General features: G+C 45.4%; 1 protein-coding gene across 5 annotated transcripts in view; it reads right to left on the reverse strand.

Moving 5' to 3' along the window:
- Positions 1 to 24,707, reverse strand: part of LOC142470694 (C-type lectin domain family 4 member G-like) — a 60,007-nt gene that overhangs the window by 25,888 nt on the left and 9,412 nt on the right. For 4 of the 5 annotated variants that reach the window (XM_075577324.1, XM_075577322.1, XM_075577325.1 and 1 more), the window contains exons 4-8: positions 5,045 to 5,089; positions 4,400 to 4,450; positions 4,017 to 4,067; positions 3,445 to 3,561; positions 2,721 to 2,762 (exon numbers count right to left, since the gene is read on the reverse strand). In XM_075577324.1, coding sequence (XP_075433439.1) covers positions 2,721 to 2,762; positions 3,445 to 3,561; positions 4,017 to 4,067; positions 4,400 to 4,450; positions 5,045 to 5,089 — 306 coding nt within the window. The remainder of the gene's footprint in view (positions 1 to 2,720; positions 2,763 to 3,444; positions 3,562 to 4,016; positions 4,068 to 4,399; positions 4,451 to 5,044; positions 5,090 to 24,707) is intronic. The other variant, XM_075577323.1, reaches the window with a different exon arrangement.

Raw genomic sequence — 24,707 nt, forward strand, 5'->3', positions numbered from 1 at the left:
CAATGTGTGTGTGTGTGACTGTGTGTGACTGTGTGTGTGTGACTGTATGTGTGTGACTGTGTGTGTGTGACTGTGTGTGTGTGACTGTGTGTGTGTGACTGTGTGTGTGTGTGACTGTGTGTGTGTGTGTGTGTGTGTGTGTGTGTGTGTGTGTGTGTGTGTGTGTGTGTGTGTGTGTGTGTGTGTGACACTGTGTGTGTGTGTGTGTGACACTGTGTGTGTGTGTGACACTGTGTGTGTGTGTGTGACAATGTGTGTGTGTGTGTGACTGTGTGTGTGTGACTGTGTGTGTGACTGTGTGTGTGTGTGTGTGTGTGTGTGTGTGTGTGTGTGTGTGTGTGTGTGTGTGTGTGTGTGTGTGTGTGTGTGTGACACTGTATGTGTGTATGTGTCTGACACTGCTCCAGCCTGCGGCTGCTCCCACTCATCAGGCACTTCAGCCTCCTCCCTCGCGCCCGCTCTGGGTTGCCGTGCACTCGGCAGCCTGCGCTGCATGCTCCGCCCCCACCGGTCAGAGCACCCGGACAGGAGAGAGGCGCCTTCTGGACCGGTGGGAGCGCGGAGACTGGACGGAGGTGGCTGGTGTCCGCCGGTGAGGGGAATGGGCGGGTCCTCACTGCAGTTGTTGTGGGTACCCAAGGATATTTGTGTGTGTGTGTGTGTGTGTGAGCATGTGTGTGACATTGGACCGTGTGTGTGTGTGTGTGTGACCGTGTGTGTGTGTGTGTGTGTGTGTGTGTGTGTGTGTGTGTGTGTGTGTGTGTGTGTGTGTGTGTGTGTGTGTGTGTGTGTGTGTGACACTGTGTGTGTGTGTGTGTGACACTGTGTGTGTGTGTGTGACAATGTGTGTGTGTGTGACTGTGTGTGTGTGACTGTGTGTGTGTGACTGTGTGTGTGTGTGTGTGTGTGTGTGTGTGTGTGTGTGTGTGTGTGTGTGTGTGTGTGTGTGTGTGTGTGTGTGTGTGTGTGTGTGTGTGTGACACTGTATGTGTGTATATGTCTGACACTGTATGTGTGTATGTGTCTGACACTGTATGTGTGTATGTGCCTGACACTGTGTGTGTGTATGTGTCTGACACTGTGTGTGTGTGTCTCTCACTGGGTTTGTGTGTGTGGCACTGTGTGTCTCACGGTGTGTGTGGCACTGTGTGCTGCGCGGGGGGGGAGGACCGGAGCAGCGCAGGGGCGGGGGGAGGACCGGACCTTGCGCAGAGAGGGGGAGAAGACCCAGAGCTGCGCATGGGTGGGGGGAGGCGGAGAGAGACGAGGGGAACGGGGGTGGGGGGAGTGTCAAGAGGAAAGAACGGGAAGTTTTGGTCCCGGGCAGCGCCGGGTCTCTCAGCTAGTCTTATATACACAGCCCTAGCCTCTCTGGATACGTACTTCAATCAGATTTTTCAAGACTTGAATGTTGCATTTCCCAAAACAAACTGGTTTTTTTAACACTGACAAAAACATAACTGTGATATTTGGGACTAAGGCTATATTTTTTAAGCTGCCAACAACAGAGCTAAAGAGCAAACCAACTCAAAGACCATCCTAGCCCCTGTCACTAGTTTTAAATATCTGGGCATATGACTTGACTCCAATTTAACATTTGGGTTGCATATTGACAATCTGACAACCAAAACCTATGCCAAACTAGGTGTATTTTATAGGGACAAATCCTCCCTAAACCTATTGGTCAGAAAATGCATCCCACAGCAGATGCTAATGCCAATTATAGATTATGGGACAGCACCCCAAACTCACATTGGCAAAATAGGCAGCCTCTACAACTCAATATGCCGCTATGTCCTGCAATGTAATTTCAACACACATCACTGAGAAATGCTACAATAACTAGATTGTCTATCACTTGAGTCCAGGCCCAAGTTATAGCACATGTTTCTTGTCTGGCCTTCAAATACTTTCTGGGCAAGCAACCTGCCTATCTCAACAAGCTCATCACCCCTACCACACACGGCATTTATCTCACTCTGAAAGACTGTTCACGGTCCCAAGGTTTAACAAAGTATCCGGCCGCTCCTCTTTCTCTTACCGTGCACCTCACGACTGGAACAATCTACCAGAGACTCTCACGGCCACCACCAGTCTAAGTTCTTTCAAGACTAAGGCTATGGCCCCAGTCCTCCCTGCTGCATGCGCGCCTGGCTGCACGTGCAGTGACTACAGCGCAATCGGTGATCTGTAGGGGAGCTCTAAGGGAGCCCAGGGGAGCGGGAACATGACGCGGGGCACGGCCATTACAGGGCAAATCTGCCTGTCATTTGCTGTGCAACGACCACGTGACCGCATCGCAGCACGGGAGGTCAAAATTATTTTCTTCCCTGCCAGCGTATGTGTCACAGTGCTTTGTGCGCCCACATGCACAAAGCCACTGGGGCTTTGCTATGGTGTGTGGCACGTACGCCATAGCGGGCACCGCTGTGACCACTGGGGACTCAGCCTAAAGCTGTCTCACATTTTAATCTGGTCTGTAACATACTGTCCGCCTGTAACATATATTATCTTTAACTGTGAATGCAATGTCTTTATACTGTATATAATGTACAACCCTGTTCATATAACGTAACCATGTTTTGTCATTATAACTCTTTGCCCAGGATATACTTGAAAACGAGAGGTAACTCTGAATGTATTACGTCCTGAAAAACAATATTTCAGAAAAAATAAATAAGATATTTGCCCTGCGGGGAGTGTCAGGGGCTGTTACTTACCGCTCTGCTTTATCTCCGACATGCCACCAGTGATACTGGAATCTGAAAAGGTGAAAAACAGAGTTTCAGAGCCTGAAGTGTCAAAACCTGCAGATCCTGCAATCAGACAGTGGCGTTCTTGTCTTCGGCCATGCATTTCATCAGGAGGACATTTTGAACACAGCCTTTGAACCATAATTTTAACTCAAACATGATGATCATTTTAGTGTTTCAGATTAGATAACAAGGGTTTAACACATTTAAGAGCTACAAAGGAAAAACTCCTAATATTCGTTTAATGAACATGACACTGCCGCAGTGTATCTGGTACGTGCTGAGATAATACAGGGACATCAATCTAGTTAACATCAGTTGATGGTCAAATTGTGCATCTTTATATAGTGTGAATCTACATAACAGATCTACAATTGTGCAAATGTTCATGGGGGTTGAGCAAGAAGATATGATGAAAAATGGAAGGATTCCCTTATTTCCTGAGCACGGTGAATATAGGATTATATATGTAATCCTGCAGAATCCTACTTCACCCTACTTCACTTAAAAGAGGCACAGACAGGGCCTCCCTCCCCCAAAGCATCTTACCCTCCTTTGCAGAGAATCTCACCCTCCCTTGCAGAGTATCTCACACTACCATGCAGAGAATCTTGCACTCCCCTGCAGAGTATCTCACCCTCCCCTACAGTGTCTCTCAACCTCCTCTGCAGAGTTTTTCTCTGATACTCACAGTATGTAAATACAAGGGTGGTCACGATTATCCAGAGCACGAACATGAGGCTCATCAGAACCACTAGGATTACTATCAGCCGCCCCTGTGCGTTCTGCTTCCCACTGCCCAGGGTATCTGAGAGAGAGAGAGGGCATATATACACAGAGACACAAGATATCTGAGCAGCCAAATATACAAAGTGCCTGGGTTAACAGAGAGGGGAGGGAGGAAAATATTCATCTACATACTTCTCTCTCTCTCTCTCTTCCTTTCACTCTTGATTTTTCTCTCTCACTCGCTCTCCCTCTGTTATTCTCTCTTTCTTCCCTGCCTTTCTCTCTCTCCAATCCCACCTCCCTTCCCCCTATCTTCCCCTCCTTCCCCCTCTCCCCCTCTCTCTCATCACCCTCTGTCTCCAGTCCTCCGCCCTCTCTCTCTCCCATCCCCCCTCTCTGTCTCTCTCTCTCCCTCTCTTCCCCTCCCTCTCTTCCCCTGTCCCCCTATTTCCCTCTCCCTCTCTCCCCCTCTCTCTCCCTCCCCCTCTCTCGGTCCCCCTCCTTCTCTCTCCTCTCTCCCCTCTCGTTCCTTACTTTTCACATCCCTAGACGCTCTATTATCCGCCGATGATGAGAAATCCAGACCTGCAAAGAGAAGAGCAGTTTCACCCACTTCAAAGACAGTGATATTATTGCAGCAAAATATGGGGATAAGCAGTCATAAGAGCAGAAATGTCACATAATCACAGGGACTGACATATGTCACAAAGACACAAGGATCTGTCCCTATGTCACCCCCTCCTTCTGATTTGTGTCCCTTAATTTCTTTTACTTTCTCCATGTGTTATTTTATCATTGCCCCTCAAATATGGGCACAAGTTTAGTAGTGCAACTGAGACTTGTATATAATGAGCTCTCTCTTTCTCTCATCTCTCTCCTCCTCTTTCCTCCTCTCATCATCCTCTCTCATTCCTCACCTGTCACATCACTAAACGCTGTATTAACTGCTGATGATGACATATGCAGACCTAAACAAAGAAGAAAACAAGAATCAGTTTTCAAAGACAGTGAGCTACATGATCAGACTTCCCTCCACCTAAACACCCAGACTGATATTTCTCAGGGCCCCTCAAATATGGGCAATGGTTTAAAAATGCCACAAAGACATTTATTGTAATGAGCTTCTCTCTCTCTCTCTCTCTCTCTCTCTCTCTCTCTCTCTCTTCCTTCCCCCTCTTCTCACTGTCTCACGCCTCTCCCTCTTCCTCTCCCCCCCTCATTATCTGCCTACCTCAACCCACTCTCCACCCCCTCTCTCCCTCTCTTCTTATCTCACCTCTCCCTCTCAATCGTCCTCTTCCTCCCCCTTAATTTTACTCCCCCTCCTTTCTCTCTCCCTCTTTTCCCCCCTCTCTCTTCCTAAATCTCTTCCTCTCTCCCCCCACAATCTCTATACCCCTCTGTTCTCTCTCCCTCAATCTACTTTTCCCACAACACTCCTTTTTTCCACCACCCCCTTTCGTTTGTTCTTCCCTGCCCCTTTCTCCCCCAACTCTCTCTTTCCCCCTCTCTCCGCCCACCCCCTATTTCCCCCTCTCTAATATAACAGCTACACACCTCACCTATAGATGGTGGTTGAAATCTTGGGACATCCTGGGTCTTCCACGCTAAAGACAGATTATATAGACATAAAAATGGGTAGATATACAGTAGATCTGCATAGCTAGATAGCTATACATAGATATACATTGGTAGATATAGATAGATATACATACTATAGAGATACATCTATATGTCAGATATCTGTCTATCATCTATCTATCTACAGATGAAACAGATATTATTATCCTGGTTTACCCTATGCATTATTTTACCGCTGGCACTGTTATTTAACAGTAGGGTTGTAGAAAACAATGGTTAAGGAGATAACGCATTCAATATTATTATAGTTAAATATAGATATTGTGGTTTATTTAAGGGGAAAAACAAGGAAGCATAAAAACAAAAAAGGACCTAACTTCATTTTGGAGCTATAAATAATACATCTTAGTTACTCACTATAAGTGGGAGAACTAAACTCTTTCCCCACTCAGAACCCTCTACCGGTACATGCACCTGCCCCGGTCCCTGCACCTGTACCTGTCAGCATGTGGGCTTCCAGAGCAAAGCAGAACAGCAGCACAGGCAGGTGTCTGTACTGCCTTTTATACTGCAGTCCATTAATTAGGGCTCAGGAGAGGGGAAAGGGTACACACCAAGGAAAGGGCTAGGCCCTATATACCTCCCATCAAACACCTTCTCACTGAGTACATCACATACAGTATCCCCCCCCCCCCTTTGCTCAAGGGTGGGGTGAGCAGGTGTATAGAGGGAGGCGTACACTCAGGACAATCCGTCGGCATTTCCAATCTTGGAGCCTGGCCTATGTTCTATTGTGAAGTGGAACCTCTGGAGACTCAAAAACAGGCGCAATCCAGTAGCATTTTTTTCTCTATTTCGCCGCATGAACTTCAGAGGTGCATGGTCCGTTATTAGGGTGAACTTCCTCCCTAACAAATAATGTTTTTGAGTCTCCAAAGCCCATTTGATTGCCAAGCCCTCTTTTTCAACCACGGCATATATTGTTACATAGTGGATGAGGTTGAAAAAAGACATACAGTACTGTACGTCCATCAAGTTCAAACTATGATAAATTTAGACAACAGATACTTTATCCTATATCTATACTTACTTATTGATCCAGAGGAAGGCAAAACAAAAAAACCCAGTGTCTTATCATCCAATGATATATCATAAGGGGAAAATTAAATTCCTTCCCGACTCCTAGAATTAGCAATCAGATTAATCCCTGGATCAACATCCTTCCCATGTACAGTATACTTATTTGGGATATCCCATTGTACCTTTCTTTCTAAAAATATGTCCAACCTTTTTTTGAACAAATCTATTGTATCTGCCATCACAGGGTAATGAATTCCACATTTTAACTGCCCCTACTGTAAAGAACCCTTTCGTTTGTTGCTGGTGAAATCTCCTTTCCTCCAACTTAAAGGAATGCCCCCGAGTCCTTTGTACTGTCCTTGGGATGAATAGTTCATTTGGAAGCTCCTTGTACTCTCCCCAAAAAATATTTGTATATAGTTATCATATCCCCTCTTAGACACCTCTTTTCTAATGTAAATAAATCTAATTTAGCTAGCCTCTCCTCATAAGTTAGATTGTCCATCCCCTTTATTAATTTGGTGGCTCTTCTCTGCACTCTCTCTAGTTCCATAATGTCTTATTTAAGGAGTGGTGCCCAAAATTGTACTCCATATTCAAGGTGTGGTCTTACTAATGCTTTATAAGGGACATAATTATGTTTACTTCCCTTCCATCCATTGCCCATTTAATGCAAGATAAGATCTTGTTTGCCTTTACAGTTACAGCATGACTTTGGGAACTATTGCTAAGCATGCTGTCTACAAGAACTTCTAAATCCTTCTCCATCAAGTATTCTCCCAATGTATCCCGATTTAATTTGTAAGTCACCTGTTTATTCTTGCATCCCAAATGTATAACCTTACATTTATCTGTATTAAACCTCATCTGCCATTTACCTGCCCACATTTCCAGTTTCTCCAAGTACTTCTGCAGAAAAATTACATCCTGCTCTGATTCTACTACCTTACACAATTTAGTATCATCAGCAAAGATGAGACTTTGATCTCAACGCCAAACTCAAGTCATTAATAAACAAGTTAAAAAGCAGGGATCCCAGTACCAATCCCTGAGGTACTCCACTCACGACTTTAAACAGAAAAAAGAATGGTGTAAAACAGCGCTAGTATATAAATTAAAACACTTATATGTTAAAAAACTGGCAGCCAGGTAAACACTGACAGTACAGTCAGTCAAAGCACAATTAGAAAAAAAGAAGAACCGGCGCCACAGTGAATAATGAAAACCAAACCAATAGAATGTAATGTCCAAATGGAGTCCTATTAAAGTTGGTAATCAAGGATGCTCACGTCAACGATGTGATATGAAAAAAAAGAAGAAAAACAAATTATGGTGCAGTAACTCAAATTAGGAGGTGAACAGGTGGGCTAAACACACAAGACAGACAGGACATACAAACCAAGACAAACACACATGAAACGTAACACTAGCACAGGCCTATTAATAAAGAAATGCTGATTTAATAAGGTGGAGGGTGAATGAGACACGCATCCGGAGGGGCAAAATTACAACCCTACTCACAAGATGCCAGATAAAACAAGCAGCGAACTGGGGACATGCAGCTGGGCTTCCAAGATGGCGACCGGGATCCTCTCACTGGCGTCCTCACGTGACAGGGGTGAAAGGCTGAATCCCTCAGGTGATACAACTTCCGAACGGATGTGACGTCACGTCCGCTGGAGATCCACACCGGACGTTCTTAGAGCACTAGTCCTCCACTGGTGAGCCGCAATGTCCTCAAAAGTCAACCGCTTGACTTGACTAAAAATCGCCAGTTACACACTTCTCCAAACCTGGAACAGCACTAAAAACACTGGAAACTTCCCGACGCGTTTCGTACGCATGCGCGTACTTCTTCAAGGGATGTGCCAACCCCTTGGACTCTATGGTATATATACCATCAGTCCTGAGCTCTGATTTGTTAATTAATGGTTGTATTAAATTAACCCCATATTGGGCATACTCGAGGCGGCACTGGGGGATAGGCATATGCTAAACAAATACACAAAAAACACAAAAAACTTAGACAACATTAAACATAATGACATTAATACATAAGAACATTAAAACATTAAAACATTAAAAAGCATTAAGAAAATAAATATTAAGAGGCAGACAATTGAATGATTCACAAAAAAGCCTTAAGTTCAAAGTCTATGTTTAACCCTTTAGGGGACATAGTTTTCAGTTCATATATCCAGTAAGCTTCACGCATACTGGCCTGCTGGAGTCTATTTCCCCCTCTTGGGTTAACATCAACTATCTCGATAGCCTGACAGCAAAGACCATTAGGGTTTTTGTCATGACAAACGAGAAAGTGATGTGAAACACTGTGTGTCACCAAGCCCCTTTTAATATTGTAAATGTGCTCGTAGATACGTCTTTGGAACGTCCTCCCTGTTCTGCCTACATATTGCAAGCCACAGGGGCATTGCAATAGGTATATAACATATATTGAATGACAGTTAATAAATTTTTGTATGGAGTAGCTCTTATTAGTGACGTTAGATTTAAACTGTCTAGCACTCTTACTATAGAGGCATGCTGTACACTTAGCACAGGTATAAAAGCCTTTCAAGCTCCCTCCTTGTCCCTGCTTATGTTGTTTCACTGGACAGCTGGGGGCTAGCTTTGACTTAAGGTTATTGGCCTTTGAAAATATGATGTTAGGTCTTTTGGGGAGAATGTCCACTAACACCTCATCTTGTAACAAGATTGGCCAATATTTGTTAATAATGCACACTAAGACCTTTTTTAAACCTGTGCAGGCTAACAATTATGTACGCGCAGATAGTCAGCATAACCCCCAGTGGTTGCGAAACATTCCTAAAGGCCAACTGGTACGCCTTAAACGTAATTGTTCCGAAGTAGAGAACTTTATAATCCAATCTGAAGATCTAAAACAAAAATTTATTAATAGAAAATAGTCAGAGTCTGACTTTAATGAAGCTTTTAATCAAGTCAATGGGATACATAGAGACACTTTACTCCAATATAAAAAAAAAGGATACGCAAGAAAGGAGTAATAAGCAGGTAGCGTTCATTACGCAGTATAATGAGATGGCGCCAAAAATAAAACAAATTATTAACAAATATTGGCCAATCTTGTTACAAGATGAGGTGTTAGTGGACATTCTCCCCAAAAGACCTAACATCATATTTTCAAAGGCCAATAACCTTAAGTCAAAGCTAGCCCCCAGCTGTCCAGTGAAACAACATAAGCAGGGACAAGGAGGGAGCTTGAAAGGCTTTTATACCTGTGCTAAGTGTACAGCATGCCTCTATAGTAAGAGTGCTAGACAGTTTAAATCTAACGTCACTAATAAGAGCTACTCCATACAAAAATTTATTAACTGTCATTCAATATATGTTATATACCTATTGCAATGCCCCTGTGGCTTGCAATATGTAGGCAGAACAGGGAGGACGTTCCAAAGACGTATCTACGAGCACATTTACAATATTAAAAGGGGCTTGGTGACACACAGTGTTTCACATCACTTTCTCGTTTGTCATGACAAAAACCCTAATGGTCTTTGCTGTCAGGCTATCGAGATAGTTGATGTTAACCCAAGAGGGGGAAATAGACTCCAGCAGGCCAGTATGCGTGAAGCTTACTGGATATATGAACTGAAAACTATGTCCCCTAAAGGGTTAAACATAGACTTTGAACTTAAGGCTTTTTTGTGAATCATTCAATTGTCTGCCTCTTAATATTTATTTTCTTAATGCTTTTTAATGTTTTAATGTTTTAATGTTCTTATGTATTAATGTCATTATGTTTAATGTTGTCTAAGTTTTTTGTGTTTTTTGTGTATTTGTTTAGCATATGCCTATCCCCCAGTGCCGCCTCGAGTATGCCCAATATGGGGTTAATTTAATACAACCATTAATTAACAAATCAGAGCTCAGGACTGATGGTATATATACCATAGAGTCCAAGGGGTTGGCACATCCCTTGAAGAAGTACGCGCATGCGTACGAAACGCGTCGGGAAGTTTCCAGTGTTTTTAGTGCTGTTCCAGGTTTGGAGAAGTGTGTAACTGGCGATTTTTAGTCAAGTCAAGCGGTTGACTTTTGAGGACATTGCGGCTCACCAGTGGAGGACTAGTGCTCTAAGAACGTCCGGTGTGGATCTCCAGCGGACGTGACGTCACATCCGTTCGGAAGTTGTATCACCTGAGGGATTCAGCCTTTCACCCCTGTCACGTGAGGACGCCAGTGAGAGGATCCCGGTCGCCATCTTGGAAGCCCAGCTGCATGTCCCCAGTTCGCTGCTTGTTTTATCTGGCATCTTGTGAGTAGGGTTGTAATTTTGCCCCTCCGGATGCGTGTCTCATTCACCCTCCACCTTATTAAATCAGCATTTCTTTATTAATAGGCCTGTGCTAGTGTTACGTTTCATGTGTGTTTGTCTTGGTTTGTATGTCCTGTCTGTCTTGTGTGTTTAGCCCACCTGTTCACCTCCTAATTTGAGTTACTGCACCATAATTTGTTTTTCTTCTTTTTTTTCATATCACATCGTTGACGTGAGCATCCTTGATTACCAACTTTAATAGGACTCCATTTGGACATTACATTCTATTGGTTTGGTTTTCATTATTCACTGTGGCGCCGGTTCTTCTTTTTTTCTAACTCACGACTTTAGCCAACCTGAAAAAGTTCAATTTATGACAACCCACTGTTGTCTATCCTTCAACCAGTTTTCAATCCAAGTGCATATATTATTACTGAATCCAACCATACATCTTGTAGTGGTGGTTTAGTTTTCTGCTAATTTACATGATTGGGTGTTCCTCTGCTCTGACTATTTTGGATAGGACTGCTCCTACCCCTACATCGGAGGCATCACACTGCACCTTAAATTCTTTAGGGAAATCTGGGGTGATCAGGAAGGGATCCTTCAACCTTTGGATGTCCTCCGCCTGGTCAAACCACCTCACCATGACCAAACTATTCCCTTTTGTTAGGTCTGACAGAGATGGCAAGATGGTGGCAAAGCCTGGTATGAAGCAACAGTAGTAGCCGGAAAGGCTGAGGAAGGCTTTAACTTGTTTCTTAGTTAGCGGCCTCTGCCACTTCCTAATCACCTTAAGCTTTGCGACCTGAGGTTTTACCAACCCTATGGCACATTTAGTGGGGTTTGGCATCAGACCTGCCTCCTCAACGGAGTCTAGGACTACGTATGCCCGCTTAATGTTCGAGTATGTGATGGGATTTACAGACCCATCACTTCAAAAAAACAGCAGTAGAAACAAAGGTGAAACTCCCCTACTCAAAATACAGGCAGTTAATTAAGGCAGAGGGCTAAGACCTGGAGCCAATCTCGTAGCTATATAGTCAGGCTTCTGAGAGCACACAGAGGCTCATTCTGGTCTCAGCCAGGGAAGAGACAGGAGCCTAGGAGGTAGGTGATTATAGTGGAAGGCTTGTTTATATATTTCTGTTTAAAATTATTTAGTTTCCTTTCATGTGAATCTTGTGGCAGAAGTGTTTATCCTAAGCCTTTTAATAGGTATTAACGGGCTGGACAATAAACTACTTGCCGCTTCCTGGTTGCATACGAAACTAATTATTGAACAGACTAGGGAAAGTTTTTTTTACAGAGTCCCAGTCATTAATGTGAATGATCACATCATGCAAATAATTTGAGGCATGTTCCGTGTGGGGTTTTAACACCAGTCCATCAACCTTTGAAAGGTTACTAAAACCCCATATAGGCCCAAGGGCAGGACCTTATATTGGCACAGGCTGTCTGGTGACAAAAAAGCAGTTTTCTCTTTAGTGTCCTGCGCTAGTGGTACCTGCCAATACCCCGTAGTTAGGTCGAGGGTGGTTAAATATCGGCATCCCATAGCCTGTCTATCAGCTCGTAAACATGGGGCTTGGGAAGGTATCGAATTTGGACACCGCATTCAGTTTCCTAAAATCATTACAGAAACTAATAGAGACATCCAATTGAGGAACTAGCATGATAGGACTAGACCAGTTACTGTAAGATTCTTCGATTATGCCCATGTCCATCATTTTCTGTACCTCCTCTATAACTGTCTGTTGTCTATTCTCTGGTAACTGATAGGGCTTAACATGAATAACCTTCCCAGGCTTGTAGCTATGCTCAATGACCAAGGTTCTTCCGGGTTCTGGGGAGAAAGCTCTGCATAGAGTAATTCATTTACCTCTTGTGGAGCAGACAACATGTCTGCAATTTCTACATCCGGAACTGAGGGTGCCCTAGAGGGAACAACAATCTGAGTCTCTGTAACCAATGCTTCCCTCTCTTTCCAGGGTTTAAAGAGGTTTGCATGGTATAACTGTTCCGGTTTCCTCTTCCAGGGCTGGATAACTCTATAATTAACCCCTCCTACTGTTTCTATGACTTTGTATGGTCCCCGTCAATTACTGTAGCTAAAAATTTACATTCTACTGTAGGTACCAACACTAATACCTTATCTCACGGATGGAATACCCCAAGTCTGGCAGTTCGATTATAGGAGATCTGCTGTGACTTTTGGGCTTGTTGCATGTTGTCGTCACACAGTGGGAAACACTGCTGAGATGCGATCCTACATCTGTGAAATATGTTCCACTATGCTAAAGGGTGGAGTTGACTGTTTACCATGTCTCCTTGTGCATATTTAGTATACCTGGGTTTGTATACCATTGTTTCCACTACTCACTGCCTTTAGGTCTGCCTGCATTTTAACTCCGCCAATTGTGATGTCTTAGTCATGCTGCAGGGTCTTTTGTCCCGTATTTGTAAGGATCCGCGCTGCGGGTACCCCCGCTTCCAGCGCCTCCTTACCTTTTCTCCCTGCTGCTCGGGCTCCTCGGTGGCGTGCCTAAGTCCTCGCGGTCTCCCCCACGGCTGCTCCCGCACTTCCGGGTTGCGCGTGTCACCATTACGGGCACGCGCGGACCCAGGCTTCCATTTACTGGCGCCGGACCTACCCTCCCCCACCCCTCCGCCACCGCTAATGTCCCCCAGCCCCACCCTCCCCTCTCTCTGATCCCCTGTGCCCCACCATCCCCCCCTCCCAGAGAGACCAAGACCTGGGTCCCCATCGCCACGCCAGCTCCCATACAATCCAAAAGAAGAACTATATACCCCTGAAATTGCAAGCAAACCATTAGCCTCCCCCCCTCCCCCACACATCACCCCGCCCTCCCCCACCCCCCAGCCCCCACCCTCTCCACCTACTATCCACCGTCCCACCAAAGGGAGGAAAAGCCCAGGACAAATATCACGTGACAGGACGCACAGAGAACTTATCAACGTCATGTATGAAAATGTTTACATCTATGATAAAATGTTGTAGTATAGATCCCTCCACTTCCACCTCCCCCTTTTCCCCCCTCTTCCCCCCCCTTCCCCCTTCCCCTCTTTCCACCCTCCCTTCTCCCCCTCCCACCCCCCCTCCCCAATCAATAAAAAGGGTAACGCAGCCTTTAAACCCTCCCCCCCATCCCCTCCCTCCCCTCCCAGGGCAGCCGAAGAGATGCGAAGGGAAATGTAATGAAGGCATTAAAAAAAACAAATACGCAGCCGCAAGGCAAGGCAACCACCCCCCCCTCCCACGTGCATCTCACCGGATCCAAAGCAATGATTCTGAGCCTGGATGCTGAAAAAGCGTTCGACAGAATCAAATGGTCTTTTTTAGACCAAACAATGCTAAGGTTCGGCTTCAGTGGCCCTTTCCTAGAGGGAGTGAGAGCCCTCTACCAAAATCCAACAGCGTATGTAAAACTATCAGGCGGCTTCTCGGATCTAATAAAAATCAGGAACGGGACCAGAAAGGACTGCCCGCTTTCCCCCTTGTTATTTGCCCTAACCATTGAACCTCTAGCGGCCAAAATTAGAGCCGAAAAAAGTATCAAGGGGATCCAAATTGCGGACCGAGAGTACAAAATTCCCTATTCGCTGACGATATTATTCTGTCCCTCGATGACCCCCTTTCCTCCCTTCCTAACCTTCAACGGCATCTGACTCAATTTGGGCAGGTCCCTGACTATAAGGTCAAAATAGACAAATCGGAAGCCCTAAATATCTCCCTCCCACCCCAGACGTGGAAACTTATCCAAGCCCACTACAAATACAAGTGGAGCTCCACCTATATAAAATATCTGGGGGTCAAAATTTCAAACTCATATAACTCCCTTTATCAACACAATTAACCCCCCCCCCTATTTGACCAGATTAAAAAAGACTTGGAAACGTGAAAAAACAAAACAAATTTCCTGGTTCGGAAGAATAGTTTCCGTAAAAATGAACGTCCTCCCACGGTTACTATATTACTTCCAAACCCTCCCCATCGTAGTGCCACACCTGGCTCTAAAGAACATCCAGTCACTAATACTCCAATTCATTTGGAACAATAAGAGTCCTAGGGTCCCAAGGTCAGTAATGCTCTCCTCAAGAGCAAGAGGAGGCATGGGGGTCCCCTACCTAGTCAGATATTACCTCGCAGCACAATTGAAGCAGGCTTTAGTTTGGAATTGCGACCCAGCCTCGGCCTGTTGGCTTGCAATAGAGTCACATTACGCACAGCCTCACTCCATTCAAGTGGCACTCTGGACCACAGGAGGGAGAGGGAGTGGGCCACAGAGGTTCGGCCTCGGAGCAATGAGATGCACGTGGGATGCATGGCTAAAAAGCAAAGGGAAGTATGGTCTGCTAGCTTCTCCCTCCCAGCTCACCCCACTCTTTGGGAACCCCAACTTCCCGCCAGGGTGTTCCACAAGTAAATTTGACCAATTCCAGGGTTACAATATTAGGATGGTTGCCGATCTACTGCAGAAGGGAGAGATCCTAACTTTTCAGGCATTAAAAAACAAATTCCAGACCCAAGACCTTCATCTATTTAAGTACCTACAACTTAGGCACTTCCTACACTCACTGTCTCAAACCTCCAAATTCCCCCCGCTGACCAGGTTTGAAACCCTATGTCTCAAAGACATATACCAGAGAGGCCTGATATCACAGATATACAAAAGCACAGAACCGACATCAGACCCCCCGAAACACCGCTATATGCAAGAATGGTCGGACGAACTAGGTCTCCCAATAGACCTGGAAGACTGGGAGGATATTTGGGAGCAAGCCCCTAAAACCTCAATTTGTACGACAATAAAAGAAAACATCTATAAAATTATATTCCAGTGGTACCTGACCCCGGCTAGGCTGAGCCAGGTCTACCCCATCACACCGGACCTTTGCTGGAGGGGATGTGGTCAAAATGGAGACATGGCCCACATTTGGTGGTCATGTCCAGAGATCCAGAAGTTCTGGACAAAGATCCAGACACTTATCTACGAGATCACTGGAATCCCCCTCCCCCTGGACCCTCTGACCATGGTGCTGAGCAAACCCATTGATGACCTCCCCCCACCAATGTCCCGGCTGATCTGGGTCATGCTGACAGCGGCCAGATGCTGTATAGCGGCAGCCTGGAAACAGATTAAGGCCCCCTCGAGAACCACAGTAGTGAGAAGGGTTAATGAGGTCATGACTATGGAGAAGCTTACGGCCATGCTCCAAAAGAAAATGGCCCAGTTCTGGAACACATGGGACCCCTGGATCGAGAGATAAACCCCCAATAATGCAAAGCACCTAGGTCTAGCAGCCACCCTGAAACAATTGGAGAGCTACACGGGAAAACCTCTGGGCAAGTCCACATACAACCCTCCCCCTTTCCCCCCTCCTATGTTTTTCTCCTCCCCCCCCCTCCTCTTCCCCTTACTCTTATTCCTACTGAAAATGGAAAACTGTTATTGGTCCTTCTCTGAAAGTAATGAGCAGAAATGTTCTGGGCCCACAACACTACTGTATGTAAAATTATCTATGACTGTGACCAATAAAAAAAATTGTTACAATAAACCAAAGGTATCACCTAATACTGAAGAACTCATTTATTCTGCACTATATATATATATATATATATATATATATATATATATATATATATATATAATCAAAAAATAAATAGATGATACCGTTCTGTGGCTAACGAAATGCTTTTATTTGTGCGAGCTTTCGAGATACACTGATCTCTTCTTCCGGCGATGTTACAATGAATGAAGTATGCAAAAGCTATACTATAAACAGTGTCTATTGGAATGTTATCTGTGCTGGTCAATATTTGATTATTGAAGCTCGGCTAACACGGTACTGATACCTCTACATCTATATATATATATATATATATATATATATATACATACAGTATATATATATATATAATATGTTAAGGCTTGGGTGCGCAAAGGTTTCCCCCTGCGCCCCCCTGCCTGGTCTCACCCCTGCTCAACCACCCCCCCCCCTCTACTGCTCGGCTCCGGCTTCAAATGACGCCATAGGGCAATGCATCGCCGAAGATAAGGTTGGAGAAGTTACAGAGGCTTCGGGGGGGCTGCGAGAACATCAAGGGGCCTCTGCAACCACCGCGCCCCCTTGGAGAATCTCACGCACCCCAGTTTGCGCACCCCTTGGTTAAGGATCTAAAGTGAGCTAGTAGTGACAGACACGGTAGATTCATTGGAAAACTATCACGCACCCGGTGCATATACTGTACAGTAGATAGTGCAATTGTATCCATTTAAAGCTGTGTTCCAGGCTCCCTCTAGTGTTTCAACACAATACAAAGAAGCAAAATATTAACAAAGTGTAACAGATCTAAGTGATACCTCTAGTATGCTTGAATTTTTTTATACACTAACTTTGAAAAACTAAACATGTTTCAACAAAGGGCCGGCTTGATGGCGGTGCCATCTGTGTGACTGCACCTTTTGCACGACTCTTACAGAGGTCCCGGGCTCTCCCCGATCCAATGTCCGTAATCACCGTTTAGATGTTTTAGTGGTAATTAACTAACACAATGTTTAAACGGTAATTATCGGAGTTGGGCCGGGGGAGAGTGTGGAGCCTCTGCAAGCACCGGCATCTCCGCCTGCCGAGGGCAGGCAAAAGGCTCCACACATCATGTGAAATCATTACGTGATGTTGCATCGTCGTGTGGTAGCAGGAGGAGATGTTGACTCCAGAGGCAGTAAGAGGCCTGACGTTCACACACCGTGCACCGGGCCTATCCAGCCCTGCTCTTTATTATATGTTTCTGGTGGTACAATATCCTCCATTCTTGAAAGTCTGGTCCGGGTTTTATTGAGCTTTTTCTCTATATAGATTTTACTTTATACATTTCTTCCTTCTCTTCTCCGCATAACTGGGGAATAATTCACATACGTCTTTTTAAAGGTTTGTCGGTTTGATATACTGTATAGTGATTCTTGTCACGGAAGACCAGGCCTTTTAACACATTTTTATTTAAGGGATCAGTCAATAGGCAAAACAAGGTAGTGAAATAAAACAAGGTTTATTTGGATAAAGACCTCGGAAACATACATAAATAAACAATGCAAAAATATACACATTTACTGGGGTCTGTGGAATGATATCTACCTTTCCTAGGTGTAGGGTGTCCGTTTGCATGGGCTTACCCCAAACAGAACCTTGTTCTGTACATTCTCGACCGAAATCCAGCAGAAAATCCTGACCAGGACCTAGTCCTGAATACCCTGGAACCAATTCCGGCAGAAAACCTGGCCATGACCACTAGTTAGATTTTGAGAACATGGCGGCAAAAGACGGGACTTAGTCTCTGCGAGGCAAGATTTTCAGGCTTCAAAACGAAGCCTGTCACTCTGTTATGTCAAACAGAACAACTTTGAAAAGCTCGCCGTAGCTTCATCGACTCCCGATTGGTTGCACTCCTCTCTCTCCTGGTCAGCACCTTTCATACACTTTGCTCGACTATCCCCAGAACGGACGGGGAAGGAGCAGCCAATCAGAGAAGGGGAATCCCTCCCCGCCAGCCAAAAGAATGGGGAGCTCAACCCTCGGCTGACGTCAGGGGAGTATGTGTGCCACAGAGGCTCAAACGCCGGGTGAGCGGGAAATATGAGTTTAGCCAAGAGGATTAGACTATATGGCTGCATCCTCTGTGGCTAACTCATTACCTCCTGCCGGGCCAGCTCCACCAGGTCTGGCACTGACAAAATGGTGTCCTTTGGAGTCCGGACCTGGCCATTTGCCTTTTCTCTCTCACCAAGTGCTTTCACACCTCTGGACATCCTCTCCCCTTTGAATTACGGACTCTATGTAGACTTGCTGGCACCATAACTGGTCGCCTGGGCAAGCTACATAGAGCCTTATAATAAATGTATAAAACATTGAAACACATATTTTAATACATGGAGGACCTTGGGGAGACATATGGCTGAGTCTGGGGGACACAGGGCAGCCTCTATGTAATTCTACTTGCGTAGCGGCAAATCATGCCTGCACGTTGGGTAGTATTAAGGTACTACTGGTAACCCTGGTTCCCGAACTCCTGCAAACAAAATAATTGCATCTTACACAAATATCCCACCTAAAACTCACACACAAAGTTTCATGAGTCTGGGGTACAGGGAACATGAAATAGGAAAATACAGGGTCATTTTATTTTCCAGCATATATTATCCCTGGTCACTGGCTTATAGAGGTACCAGGGACCCTACGGGTTCAAGGGTAACCAGAGGGCTTAACCTTTATTAGCCTGGTTACCCCCACCCATCACAGTTCTTGCCTATGATTTTATTTTCATCGAGCTGCTGGATAGTGTATATTGTTATTCTTTGATGTTATAAATACACAGGAGCTTGACAAAGGACTGTTTGTACAGTAGTCTGAAATGTCGACCATTTTTTCATGTTTTTTTGCCAGATGGTATGAATAAATTCATATTTAGAATTTTTACAGGCGAGTGCTTTAGATCTGTTTCTTTCTATATGCTCTTTGGGACCGGTTGGTGATCCTCGCCCCTTCTGCGTACCCATCCCTGATGAAGTTGCATTTGCACCGAAACGTTGTTTGCAACTCTGACACTTTAATCATTAAATTATATTTTTTGCCACGTTGTGAAGTTTCCAATCATTTGGTGTGCTTGGCTCCCTGTTGCATATTGCTACTCTTTGACCAGGATTTCTTGCTTTTAGCATCCCCTTTTTTCACTCTCCTTAACCTATAGCCCTTTTTTAGGGGCACCCCCCTTTTTTTTATACTTCTGCATGCACCCCATGGGAAGCTAAGTATTTCTTCCATTTCCTTGAGTGCACCAGGTATTATAGTTTTTCTATATAGATATACTGTATATAGATATACACTACGAATACCTAGTCATGCCATTTGGCTTATGCAACGCACCAGCCATATTTAAAAATTTAATCAACAAGATTTTCCGGGATCTATAGACCAATTTCTTGTGGTATATCTAGACAATATCCTTATATTTTCCAGTTCTTTAACGAACATCGGGCACAGGTTAGATTGGTTCTCCAAAGACATTGGGACCATTCCCTCTATGGCAAGATCGAGAAGTGTCAATTCGAACAGAAGAAGATTTCTTTCCTTGGATTCTTCATCTCTTCCCATGGGTTCGAGATTGATCGTGTGAAAGTACTGCCCTTACCGTTAAGTCTCAAACCGATACAACGATTTCTTGGATTCGCCAACTACTACCGACGATTCATAAGGAATTTTTCTAAGGTGGTTGCACCCATCACTGCTCTTATGAAGAAAGGGGCGAATCCTAAGATATGGTCCGCTGAGGCTGTTCTGGCTTTCGAGAAGCTCAAGTCTGCCTTTTCTTCTGCACCTGTGTTGATACATCCAGATTCTACAAAACCCTTCGTGCTTGAAGTTGACACATCCGATCTGGCAGCCGGAGCCGTTCTTTCTCAAAGGAAGAATTTTCATGGGAAACTCCACCCCTGTGCCTTCTTTTCTAAAAAAAAAATTATATCGCGGAAAGGAACTATGATGTTGGAATTCGGGGACTTCTGGCTATGAAAATGGCTCTTGAAGAATGGAGATATTTGCTTGAGGGGATAACTTCTCCGATCTCAATCCTTACTGTCAACAAGAACCTCAAATACATTGAAGGGGTAAGGAGACTCGGGACGCGTCAGGCGAGGTTGGCTCTCTTCTTCACTCGGGTCAACTTTGTGATCTCTTATCGTCTAGGATCCAAGAACACTAAAACAGATGCTCTATCTCAACAATTCTCTCCTGGGCTCCGAGGAGATAGAGCAGGGACCTATCATTCCATCTGCACAGATCATCTCTGCCGTATCTTCATCAGTTCTGCAACAGATTTTACAGGCTCAGGCAGAGGATCCTAGATCAACGTCCACACGTTCTTCTAAATTATTAGTTCCTCCCCAATTCTGAATTGAGGTGTTGCAATGGGGTCATAACTCCAAGATGGCTGGTCACCCGGTGGTTAGGAAGACTTGCGATTTCCTCGAACTAATATTTTGGTGGCCACAGCTCCACAAAACTGTAGAGGAGTTTGTGGCAGCCTGTGTTATTTGCGCTCAGGTGAAGGTGCCAAGGACGTTACCCTGTGGATTGCACCAACCCTTATCCCTCTCCACCCACCCATGGACCCACCTGTCCATGGATTTTATTGTGGAGTTACCTCCCTCCAGGGATAAGACTATCATACTTGTAGTGGTCAACTGTTTCACATGCCAAGCCCATTTTGTTCCTCTCTGGAAGCTACCCACAGCATCTGAACTATCAGAGATCTTTATTAAAGAGATATTCCACCTCCATGGAGTCCCAACGGATATAGTCTCAGATTGCGAATCCCAATTCGTCTCTAGATTTTGGAAGGCCTTCTGCCAAAGAATGGGTATCTCTTTACATTTCTCTTCTTCCTACCATCCTCAGTTCAATGGTCTCATGGAATGGACCAATCAGTCCTTATAACAATGCCTCCACTGTTTTGTTTCTGAGTTACAGGACGACTTGGTTGATCTGCTCCTGTGGACCGAGTTGTTCCATAATTCCATGAAGCACAATTCAACACTGGAATAACAGTTTTTCTGTGGCTACGGGTACCATCCCACTGCCCTTCCTCTTTCCAGCCCCCTCTCTTCGGAGTTCCTGCAGTGGATGACAAAATCTTAGAACTCTAGTTACTCTGGAAGAAAATCCAGGTCAATCTCCAGCAAAAAACCCAAGCAGATAAACGTCGACGACCACCACCTCCGTTCCAAGTGGGAGATCAGGTCTGGCTGGCTTAAAAAAATATCCGCTTAAAACAACCTTCTCCAAACTTGAGCCCAAGTTCATTGGACCTTATAAAAATTTGAAACAAGTAAACCCGGTGACGTTCAAACTGGAACTTCCGGATACCTTTAGAATACCCCCAGTGTTCCATGTCTCCATCCTCAAGCCGTACATCCAGAATACCTTCTCTCTTTATACCCTCCCCCTCCTAAACCATTCTTGGTGGATGGCCAGGAGGAATTTGAAGTGAGCCAAATATTGGATTCCCGTAGATCTCGTGGCGGGCTACAGTACTTGGTCCATTGGAAGGGTTATGGACCCGAGGAAAATTCATGGAACGGCTCAGTGAGTAAAGGAGGAGCAGCTCAGTGAGTAAAGTAGGAGCGGTTTAGTGAGTAAAGGAGAAGAGGCTCAATGAGTAAAGGAGAAGAAGCTCAGTGAGTAAAGGAGGAGTGGCTCAGTGAGTAAAGGAGGTGCGGCTCAGTGAGTAAAGGAGGAGCGGCTCAGTGAGTAAAAGTGAAGAGACTCAGTGAGTAAAGTAGGAGCGGCTCAGTGAGTAAAGGAGGACCGGCTCAGTGAGTAAAGGGGGAGTGGCTCAGTGAGTAAAGGAGGAGCGGCTCCATGAGTAAAGGTAGAGCTGCTCAGTGTTTAAAGGAGGCTCAGTGAGTAAAGGAGAAGTGGCTGAGTAAGTAAAGGAGGAGCGGCTCAGTGAGTAAAGGAGGAGCGTCTCAGTGAGTAAAGGAGTAGCAGCTCAGTGATTAAAGGAGGCACATCTCAGTGAGTAAAAGAGGGACGGCTCAGTGAGTAAAGGAGGAGCGACTTAGTGAGTAAAGGAGAAGAGGCTAAGTGAGTAAAGGAGAAGAGGCTCAGTGAGTAAAGGGGGAGCAGCTCATTGAGTAAGGAGGAGAGGCTCAGTGAGTGAAGGAGTAGTGGCTCAGTGAATAAACAAGGAACGGCTCAGTGAGTAAAGGAGGAGCGGCTCAGTGAGTAAAGGAGGAGCGGTTTAGTGAGTAAAGGAGAAGAGGCTCAATGAGTAAAGGAGAAGAGGCTCAGTGAGTAAAGGAGAAGAGGCTCAGTGAGTAAAGGAGGAATGGCTCAATGAGTAAAGGAGGTGCTGCTCAGTGAGCAAAGGAGGAGCGGCTCAGTGAGTAAAGGAGGACCGGCTCAGTGAGTAAAAGTGAAGAGACTCAGTGAGTAAAGGAGGAGCGGCTCAGTGAGTAATGGAGGACCGGCTCAGTGAGTAAAGGGGGAGTGGCTCAGTGAGTAAAGGAGAAGAGGCTCATTGAGTAAGGAGGAGAGGCTCAGTGAGTGAAGGAGAAGAGGCTCATTGAGTAAGGAGGAGAGGCTCAGTGAGTGAAGGAGTAGTGGCTCAGTGAATAAACAAGGAATGGCTCAGTGAGTAAAGGAGGACCGGCTCAGTGAGTAAAAGTGAAGAGACTCAGTGAGTAAAGGAGGAGCGGCTCAGTGAGTAAAGGAGGACCGGCTCAGTGAGTAAAGGGGGAGTGGCTCAGTGAGTAAAGGAGAAGAGGCTCATTGAGTAAGGAGGAGAGGCTCAGTGAGTGAAGGAGAAGAGGCTCAGTGAGTAAAGGAGGAGCTGCTCCATGAGTAAAGGAGGCACATCTCAGTGAGTAAAGGTGGAGCTGCTCAGTGAGTAAAGGAGGAGCGGCTCAATGAGTAAAAGTGAAGAGACTCAGTGAGTAAAGTAGGAGCGGCTCAGTGACTAAAGGAGGACCGGCTCAGTGAGTAAAGGGGGAGCGGCTCAGTGAGTAAAGGAGGAGCGGCTCCATGAGTAAAGGGAGAGCTGCTCAGTGTGTAAAGGAGGCGCATGTCAGTGAGAAATGGTGGAGCGGCTCAGTGAGTAAAGGAGGAGCGGCTCAGTGAGTAAAGTAGAAGAGGCTCAGTGAGTAAAAGAGGAGTGGCTCAGTGAGTAAAGGAGAAGAAGCTCAGTGTGCAAAGGAGGAGTGGCTCAGTGAGTAAAGGAGGTGCGGCTCAGTGAGTAAAGGTGGAGCGGCTCAGTGAGTAAAGGAGGAGTCGCTCAGTGATTAAAGGAGAAGAGGCTCAGTGAGTAAAAGAGGAGTGGCTCAGTGAGTAAAGGAGAATGGCTCAGTGTGTAAAGGAGGAGTGGCTCAGTGAGTAAAGGAGGAGCGGCTCAGTGAGTAAAGGAGGAGCGGCTCAGTGAGTAAAGGAGAAGCGGCTCAGTGAGTAAAGGAGGAGCGGCTCAGTGAGTAAAGGAGGAAAGGCTCAGTGAGTAAAGGGGGAGTGGCTCAGTGAGTAAAGGAGGAGCAACTCAGTGAGTAAAGGGGGAGCGGCTCAGTGAGTAAAAGAGGACCGGATCTGTGAGTAAAGGAGAAGAGGCACAGTGAGTAAAGGAGAAGAGACTCGGCGAGTAAAGGGAGAGCAGTTCAGTGAGTAAAGGTGGAGCGGCTCAGTGAGTAAAGGAAAAATGACTCAGTGAATAAAGGAGAAGAGGCTCAGTGAGTAAAGGAGGCATATCTCAGTGAGTAAAGGTGGAGCGGCTCAGTGAGTAAAGGAGGAGCAGCTTAGTGAGTAAAGGAGAAGAGGCTCAGTGAGTAAAGGAGAAGAGGCTCAGTGAGTAAAGTAGGAGTGGCTCAGTGAGTGAAGAAGGCGTGGCTCAGTGAGTAAAGGAGGAGCGGCTCAGTAAGTAAAGGATGAGCGGCTAAGTAAGTAAAGGAGTAGAGGCTCAGTGAGTAAAGTAGAAGAGACTCGGTGAGTAAAGGGGGAGCGGTTCAGTGAGTGAAGGATGAGTGGCTTCGTGAGTAAAGGAGGAGTGGCTCAGTGAGTAAAGGAGAAGAGACTCAGTGAGTAAAGGGGGAGCGGTTCAGTGAGTAAAGGAGGAGCAGCTCAGTGAGTAAAGGAGGAGCGGCTCAGTGAGTAAAGGAGGAGCGGCTCAGTGAGTAAAGGAGGAGCGGCTCAGTGAGTAAAGGAGAAGAGACTCAGTAAGTAAAGGAGAAGTGGCTCAGTGAATTAAGGAGGAATGGCTCAGTGAGTAAAGGAGGAGCGGCTCAGTGAGTTAAGGAGGAGCAGCTCAGTGAGTAAAGGAGAAGAGACTCTGTGAGTAAAAGTGCTGACTCTGAGAACAATAACACTGAGTTTAAAGCCGGGGAGCGTGGTTCAAATTCTGGTGTCTTCTCCTTGTGACCTTGGCTGGGTCACATAATCCCCCTTTACCTCAGGCACCAAAAATATAGATTGTAAACTCTACGGGGAAGGGACTATCTCTGCGAAATGTAAAAAGCTGTTAGAAATCCGTTTATTATATTAAAATGTTTGAATGAGAACTTATATCAAGACAATTGAATGAGAATTTGTTTTGAGGTTTAGAATTCATATGTAAGCCAAAAGAGATGAGTTGCAATGGAGGTTTAATGCATAACAGATGTTGGAGATTGGCTTAGATATTACATTTCAAGTTCTAGTCTGAATCCTAACAT

This window comes from Ascaphus truei, chromosome 20 (assembly GCF_040206685.1).
Source record: "Ascaphus truei isolate aAscTru1 chromosome 20, aAscTru1.hap1, whole genome shotgun sequence".
Taxonomy (NCBI): Eukaryota; Metazoa; Chordata; class Amphibia; order Anura; family Ascaphidae; genus Ascaphus; species Ascaphus truei.